Source organism: Olea europaea, chromosome 18, assembly GCF_002742605.1.
Source record: "Olea europaea var. sylvestris chromosome 18, O_europaea_v1, whole genome shotgun sequence".
NCBI classification, from domain to species: domain Eukaryota; kingdom Viridiplantae; phylum Streptophyta; class Magnoliopsida; order Lamiales; family Oleaceae; genus Olea; species Olea europaea.
In genome coordinates this window covers 825,664-835,104 of record NC_036254.1, presented here as the reverse complement: position 1 = coordinate 835,104, position 9,441 = coordinate 825,664, and the positions used below count along the sequence as shown (strand labels likewise).

Here is a 9,441-nt window from a genome sequence, read left to right as displayed (position 1 = left end):
GATGAAAATGTTGGAGCAGTTCCCGTCGAAAATGAAGATGTGATCATCATAAGCTCTGACGAGAGTACGACAGTGATATGTCCACTTTGTCCGTCGTGGAGGATATGTAGAAGATGCAGTCATCGTAAGTGAAATGTTTACGTACATATAGTAGTGCTATAAAATCCATATAGGTGATGGATAATTTTTTGGGTGATCACCATTTTGTATAATAGTTGTCTACGATATGTATTGGAGTTGTGGCTTCCTTTTGTTATGATTACCATTTTGTCTGCTCCAATGACTTAGGAGAACGAGTCATTCATAGGTTGCTTTTGTCTCCATTACCACATTGTGTCTACAATGATTAAGAAAATCCCAGTGATAAAATAGATATGTACTTATTCACTTATATGATGAACAAAATGATATCGTAGTGAAATGTTCATAAGAATATATGTAAGCACCATTTCCCTTGTTGGTAGTTATACCCCAAACCTGACCTCTCTTGTTTGTATCCAGTATGACATTCAAAAATGAAGTGTTGTTTGTATTTAGTGAATGCCCATACGAATTTTCCTATTTGTGCGCTATAAAATTTTGAATGACTAGAATAATATAAGAGAAAAATCACAAAAAATGGGAGGAATCCGTATAAAGGATTCAAAATATATTATAAACTTAATTTTACAACAAGCAATTGCAAATAAGTGATATCAAGAGAGAACGAAGAAAAAAACAGAAAAAAGTAGAAGTCAAAAATATATTCAACAACATTTAAAATAAGAGGTAGAAAGCAAGTAATACAGAAGAAAAAAATTCAAAACATTGATAATTCATGTTATCAGGGCATTTGACGATCAGAATACACAATGTTATTCAAGAATACGTATCACTTAAAGATGTCGAATTCTGACATGTTTGCCTGTTATGTCCAGAACCCCCACATCGGCCGCATTTTCATCTCAACGTCGACCTTTCAGTTCTTGACCGTTGACGTTGGGTAGGAGGTCGACCTGGTGCTCTACGTATATTCGGGGGCAAAACTTCGACGGAACGAATAGACTGAGGAACAACCCAATCTGACTCTCGGCCAACGGGGTGAAGAACTTCATTATACGCAGCTCGCCAATATTCTGTGGTGTAGTAAGAGAAGCACAAATCATACAATGATTTTTCTTTTGCGCAAGCAGCTCGGGATGCATGTGAACATGGGATTTGTCGCATCTGAAACTCTCGACATGAACATGTGTTACCTATAAGGTCGACAGTACAAAGTTCGGTAGCTATACCTACCTCAAAAACGAGTTCGTCCAAATTTCGTACTGGGAAAGTTGCACCGGCGTCGAATGATTTTCTCAATTCATCATCAATTTTTGGTGTCACAGTCGTACTACATTTCGTGGATGCACTTTTTCTCTCGTAGAACCATCGTTGCATCAATGACATAATATTTTCGATTAACGAGGTTATAGGAAAACTTCTTTGTCGCCTTAGGACTAAATTCAGTGACTCCGCAATGTTATTCATCATAACGTTGTACCGATTACCAACAAAATGTGCCCGTGACCAGGTGGATATACCGGCACGTTCCAAGTAAGATGCAATTGACGGTCGAATGGTTCTTATCTGTGTCATAAACTGATCAAATTTCGATACGCGGTATGCTAGCGCTGCCCGCTTGAATAAGAAGATGACATTGCTACTGCTATACCTTGCAATAAGATTTTTCTCGATATGCCATATGTTAGCACCGTGGTGAGAAAGTGGGAACAACCTCGTAATTGCCCGCTTAATACTCTTCTTCCTGTCCGACACAAACACTAGCTGGTTTGAATCATCAATGACATCTTTCAACTTTGCAAAAAACCAATACCATGATGCATTCGTTTCCCCATCGACAACACTCCACGCAAGAGGATATATTTGTAGGTTAGCATCTTGCGTTGCAGCTACTAGTAGTGTTCCCTTATATTGGCCCTTCAAATGACTTCCATCAACACAAATTACTGGCCTCATGTATTCTCGAAAACCACGTACACTAGGCTCGAACGCTAAGAAGAAGTACAAGAACTTATTATTCGAGTCGAGTTCAATGTGTGCAATAGTTCCTGGATTTTTCTCGGTTAACATGTGACAATATGATGGCAATTTCTGGAAACTTTCTTCGGGTGTACCACGAAGAAATCGAAGTCCCTTCTCTTTAGCCCTCCACGCTTTGTTGTAGGTAATCCGTACACCAAACTCACGTTCCATATCCCCAATAATACCCGCAGGAACGTATGATTGGTTTGTATCGTCCAACCTTCGCATTATGTGATGCCCAATTATTGCACTCGTTGCGTGAATTTGTGCATTTCGTCGAACGTCTAGAGAACATGTGTGCTCAGGTATGTACTCTCGAATCGTAAAGATTTCTGAAGTTTTTATCTTAGAAGCTCGTACTAGCCAATGGCATGTAGTATCGACACAACACACAGTAAGAGATCTAGGATTCGACTTTTTAACCTTGAAATGAAACTTCTCTTTCAAAGCATTAAGTTGAAGCCTTGTGTGTAACTGTCGTTTGCTAAAGAATATCTGATTCTCCACAATGTCCTCTTTATCAATCGACTCAATTGCATTTCGAATAAACAAATTGCCTTCACCTAAACTTTCATCCATATTATCAATCGTTTGTGGCTCTTGTAGTTCGCACATACTGACTTCATCGCGTCCACATAATGCATCTTCTATTGGTGACAAATGCTCAACTCCGACATGCAGTTCGTGCTCTCCAGCATTATATTCATCTGCAATTACACACAACGCCGCTTCTGTGTGAACAGACATAAACCATTGCAAATCCTCATCGTCGGCTACATCAGCTGGGGGTATATTCACGTTTGGAACTGTAAATTTCAATTGAATTCGGAACTTCATTCTATCAACATTCAGCTTCTCGAATAATTTATGTACAAGCTCTTCATATGTAATATCATGTCGAACAACAATTGTGTTGTTCGGTTCCCTAACCACTTCCACCCGTCATCTATGTTGACGAATCTACCACCATACGAGACAACAAATCTCTTAACATATCCCATATCTGCATGTCATAAACAACAATACTGTCAACCACTAATGAAAATCGAAAACGAAAATGCTACCTGCATGCAGTATGTGAATCACTCTACACGAAAATTTACCAACTTACTCAAATTTTTAATGTTATTGTCAACATTTAACAGTGTCGAGAATGATAGTATAAATATCATTCTCGACGTTTATAATCATTATTGACATTTATAAAATGTCGAGAATGAAATGACGGGATTTCATGCATTTATCATCTTCTTCAACTTCAACCACCATTTTTGCAAGAATTTATTCCACCATAAATAATATTCTAAAAATAGAAGTATATTATCTAACTAAGTTATTTAAGATGAATGATACGAAAAATATATACTCAGAATAACTTCGTCCAAAGGAAAAAATACTTAGTCAAAAAATTGAGATTTGAACATATACAACAACAACTACTAAATAAAACTTATCAAAAAAAAATGAGAGTTCGAAGAAATAGAGTTCAAAGAAATATACCTTCTACCGACAAATGATGAAAGCCTAATCAGCTTCAAATTTCCACTGCAGTAAATTTCTTAAAATAATTTCTTTCAAGTTCGAATCATATACTTCTTCGTATATGGTAATGGAATTTTTGCATCTTCTTCATTTGTTCTAGAATAATTGATTAAAATATAATTAAAAATATAAGCAAGTGGACTCACCTAGGTAATAGCAACATTATTGTGCCTTCTCGTAGAAGTTATTTGCTCTTCTTAAAAATTGTGCCAAAGTGATATAAAATTGATTAATCTTTTCATGAGGGTAAAGTAGACATTTTGATTTAAAAATTGGACATTTTTGCAAAGATTATAAAAAAGTACACTTTTCAACTCCAACCCTTATAATTGGACATTCTTGAAAATGCCTCTAACTTTAATTATGTCATTCGTCATTGTAAATTTACAAGACGTCCTCAACTATGATTTAAAAAAAAATTCTAAATCCAAATGCCTTCAATTGAAATTTCAATGGATTTTCTAGGTGTGAGATTTTAATAAATTTCAATGAAATCTTTTAAAATCTGAGTTTACTCAATGACTTGTGGATTTATAAGGATTTGGTTAATAGAGGAATTTTAAAATATTTGAATTGATTTCAAGCTTAATAATATAACAAACTTTTTTAAAATTTCATTATTTTTACTAATATTCTTATGAATTTTGTGAAAATTCTATTCAAATTCACAAAATTCATTAGAATTTAAAATCTTTTAAAATTTATTAAAATCTCAGTCGAAAACACCCTCTCAAAAATTTATACGCACAACGATCTTGCTGAGATAATATTAATAAGGAAACAAAAAAGCCTATTCCACGTAAAATCTTGGCTTCATAGCATTTATTCATAACAATGTACGTATACATTTCATTGATTTCTAGCCATTTTTGAAGTTTTGCCATTGAACATATCTCCAAGTCCCTATTCGATCATCATTTCTTAAAACTCATTTTTAACTACAAATTTTCTAAGATCAACAACTTTTATCCACTTTCTAACAAGATATTTCGACAATTTCTATCAAAATCTACTAAAAATTTAACTTTTATCAAAACCAAACAGGAGCTCAATTTGTAAAATCAACTAACGAATATGTCAGAAGAAACATTATATGCATAAAATAGTTTAGTGACTAAAGCAATAAATTTTAAAACTTCGGTGACCAATAGCATCCATGAACCGCAGCGAGCATCGAGACTCCCAAGAAGCTGTTTTGATAATGATCATACACCAGTCATATGATCCAACGATGATCTTGTACTAGTTCTGTCCAGATTCCAGAAATTTTATATGGTTTCTTATGGGTGTACCAATATCTTCAACAATGTCATGTTCCCTGATAAAGATAAAATTAGTTCAATGAAAATGAATTTTTTTTTTCCAACGAAATGACTTTTACACTACAGCAACTAAATTAAATTCAAAATATTACGACTAAACTCACATGCAGAAAATCGCTATACGGTTTGGAAGAAGACAGTCCCAAGCCCTCTCGCCGAACGCTCTCTCACTGGTAAATGCAACCAAAACTTTAGAACTCGTACTGTAAAATTGTATCGAATAAATGTTTAAAGAAAGTTTTAGAAGCACCTTGGCGAACACTTTCTATGATATGCCTTAGGACAGCGTCTACAAATGGCGAACTGCAAGTCAGGATCTGACTTCGCTTCTAATTCCTTACAGACATTGTTGGGAATCTACTTATACATACACAGCGGAATTTAAAATAATTTTCGATTCCTACCAAGAATCGCCTTTGTGTTTAGATAGAAATTGTGATAAGATTGTACCTTTTCAGATCTGCAATCTTTTTGCTTTTCTTTTCGTTTCATCAACCTTGATTCGCCACTACAGCTGTCCAATTGTCCAGCCTCCAACGATGATCCACACAGAGAATAAGATTGCAACTTCTAGGATTTTCTCTTGTGCCAGCAAGAATAATGAAAACCATAATGGACCTCAAACCCTAACTATGTATTTATATAAACCCAAACGGGATCGGCCCGATCCGGTCCAATATTTAATTAATCCAATTAATTAAACTCGATTCATGAATTAATTAATCCAATTAATTAATTCGGGAATATAAATAACAAATCCAATTAATTAATTTATCCAACGATTGTTAAATTAACCAATTGGCAATTTGCAATCTTTCAATTCTCTTTTATGTGCTGCCAATAGGTTCCCGACCACGATGCCTAATGATGTGAAATATTATTTTGATCTAATCAAAATTGATAAATTAAAACACCCTTTTAATTTATTGTTTTAATTTATCGTCAATTCACACTCGCCGTCCCTGATTGATATCTAGCAATGTCTCAGGGCAATACATGTGACGGGAAATGTCACGTGGTATGACAAAATCAAATTTGTTCGTTTACCGTGAAACTATAATCCCTTCGTCAATATGATCCAATCAATTACGAGATATGGAATTGTGTCAATCTCGATCATCGATCATATCTTTCACTCCACTATTAAATCAATATAAGTCAAAAACTCATTTTCGACTTATGACTACACCTTGGCCAATGATTTCGTTATTGATGTAATTGAATGAAACGTAGATCATAATCTCATACTATCTAAGAGTGAAGAATCCTTTATTGATCAATCACAACATTCATACAATTCTTGACGTACCCGAACGATGTCGTATTAGCGGCCATTTTCAGAGCAACATCCAACACCGCCTAAGTATGACTGTCCTCATATAAGGTATCATGACGACCTCAAGTCAAAGGACCAATTCCACTACCGAACGTTAGAGATTAACCACTGACACTCAAATAGTTATCCATGTGGAATCTCTCGACGGGTCTCCAATGTTTTGTTCTATAACAAAATATCCACGTGTTCATTTAAGTGTCTCCACACTTTAGCTTGTGAGATCAGCTACTTACTTCACAAGTAAGAAATGCCACACGTGATGGTCTATCCGTAATAACGATATTCGTATCTCGTTATTACTTACGACCACGGACGATTTAAGATTCAATCAGATGTAATTTGTATCTCACAATCACAACTCCTTGTAATTAACAAATTACAAAGATTTGAATATACAGACTCTATTATTTATTTAATTGTCTATTAATTAAATAATAGATCTGCCATTTAATTACATTAATTATATATAAAAAAGTATTTATGTCCAAAATTGATTGGACTTAGGGCATAATACTTACAGACATGGCAACAATCTTCGCTTCAAGCTCTTCTGCTGCAGCTTCATTCCCATTATGGAGAAGTTCTGATACGCAACGGGGATGATTCAATAACACAACGAAAGACCTGCAAAATAATAGGACAAGAATTCGAGAATAACTTAGTTATGTCAGAAATGAGAAGTGTCAGGATCCAAAGATGACATTAACAACCGGATCGAAACTCACAACATTGGATTTCCACGTATGAAGACAAAAGCATATGTTTTGTAGAATGGAAAATTTTCAAGTATTAACAAGAAAGAAAGACTTAGAGAACTTCAGTGAAGTACAACTCAGGATGCTGCATGGGAAATGCAAGGATTGATCAAGAAACTTTTGAATATCACGAAAATGTCAAATGAGTCTGTTGCGGAAGCAGAATTGTTTCTTGAAACAATAAACATGAAGAAACTTGAAAACCTGAAAATTTTGTAGAGAATAATTAACTATAATAATGAATTGATGATTTAAAAGTGTACAAACCTTTGTTTATTCTAATCTTGCTGAAAGGAAATAAAATTAAAATCCTGAAAAAGAAACAAAATCATACAGCCTGTTTGAGCCCCGTTTTTTGCCCAAACTGTATTGAGAAAAAGTATTTTGATAGAGAATGTATGATTAGAAATTAAAAAATGTTTTGGATTTGCGCATAATGTTATTTTATTGAAAAATGTGTGGCTGACAATAAGATAAAGAAAATATATTTTGAAAGTAGTGGGGACAAAACAAGGGCCTACTTAAGAGGAAACAAAAATCCTACTGTAATGATAATTAACTTCTATCTTAAAGAAAACTAATCATTGAGTTTGGTTGAAGAAGAGGAAATTAAACAATTTGGAGAAAAATATTCCAAAAAATCAGACAATGTGACTGCCCAGTATTTCAAAGCAACTTGTACCCGAGCACCAGTTGATTCATCAGAAGACCCTAGTTCCCCACAAACAAAGCACTGGTGTTGCTTAAGCTCACAATTCTTACAATAAAATTCGATGATTTCCATTTTCTGAAATTGAAACATGCAAAAGCCAAAGGAACTAAACCAAGCTGACCTAAAATCAACGAGAGAGACAAAAATTTTAAGAAGATGAGGAGAGGAGGAAATCAAAACAGGTAGATGTTAGAAAAATACGATTTTCCTAAATTAATATTGGCAACATATTAATACAATTATATTAGCTATTTAATATAATGGGCAAAAATCAAGTGGTCTATTTTTTGTATGCCCATAGACTACTCAAATTAATATGGACTAAGTGAGTAGATACCGGCTAATATTACTCTAATTAAGGGATAATGGGAACCTTAAGTAGTATATAAAGGTTATTTTGGTTATGGTCCTCAATATACCAAATCATACACTATTTTCCCTTCTCCCTATTAAGAAGAGAAATCACAGTCCCATTGAGGAATAAGGAGATTTGGTTGAGGAAGATTACAAAACCACCCTCTTCATTTGCATTCATCGGTACGTAGTCGATTGTCGCAGTAATTCTGCAACAGTAGGCAATCGTTTACAATGGATACACGTATATTATCTGAATCTGTGAATCCTAGTAATTTAGCATGATGTTGATCTTAGGATTTAATTTATATTTGGATCTAATTTGATTTTCTAACAAGTGGTATCAGAGCGGTCATCATTTGCTAGATTATTAGGATTTGTGCATGTTCTATTCGTATGATATTTGGATTATTTTTCTCGAATTGAATGTTTGAATTTTGTGAAATTCCTTCAACTATTAAGTTTAAGAATTATTCTTGATGCATTCGGCAAAATCGGATCTCAAAATTTTTGGCACAGTTAGTATTGATTTTAAATTTTGTCCGTGTCCATTTTAAGTTTTTTTTTTTGGGATTTGAATTTCATATGCCTTTTAGACATCTGTAGTTTCGGATCATTTTATAATGAATTTCAATTGCATCAAGAGCAAGTCAGCAATTTTGGACTGTTCATAATGGATACATCACTTTTGGTAGCGTGTAGATCACTGTCAAAATCCGTGACCTTCATTATGGATCCAGAAATCAGAATTTCAACTGCGTGGATTAGCCGCATTTTTTGACCCTTGTTTTATGTCTCATAATGAAGTCAATATAGAATGGTGTATGACAGAATACTATTTGGCATATTTAGTATAGATTGGTAATACACGTAATCTTTCACAATGGATCAATTTCAATTGCATTATATGATTCAGTTGCAATTGTTGACTTTTGTTTCATAATGGGTCCAAGACATGTGCCTCTTGGTTTAAAATTAAAAAAAAAAATATATATATATATATATATATAAAATTGGAAATTGATTCATTTTGTTCAACCCATTCATATTTCAGAATTCAGTTTTTCCAATTTTAAGTTTTAAAATAAATTCAAAACTTTGGTTTTGATTGTTCCCTTTGGATGTATAGTATATTCAATTTAATTGATTAAAGCAACATGTTGCCAAAGTAACCCCTATTGTGTAGATTGATTTAATTGAAAATACATAGATGTTTTGTACGGAGTTATTTATGCGAATTGTGGTCGGCCCAAAGGAAGACACAATTTGCCCAAATAACAACGTGCTTGTGATGATAAATGTGTGACAATTATAAAGACATTTCATGTGAATAATAGTCGGTCCAAAGAAAGGCTA

At 33.9% G+C, this 9,441-nt stretch overlaps 1 protein-coding gene across 1 annotated transcript; it reads right to left on the bottom strand.

The window, feature by feature from the left end:
* Positions 1 to 939: 939 nt before the first annotated feature.
* On the bottom strand, positions 940 to 2,901 carry LOC111366417. Its single transcript, XM_022987179.1, has one exon. It carries the CDS (start codon positions 2,899 to 2,901, stop codon positions 940 to 942), a length of 1,962 nt encoding a protein of 653 aa, XP_022842947.1.
* Between the last annotated feature and the right edge of the window lie 6,540 nt (positions 2,902 to 9,441).

What these genes read in the sequence shown, in the direction of transcription:
- LOC111366417 (XM_022987179.1), bottom strand. Translation starts at nt 2,901, where the DNA reads ATGAAGTTCCGAATTCAATTGAAATTTACAGTTCCAAACGTGAATATA.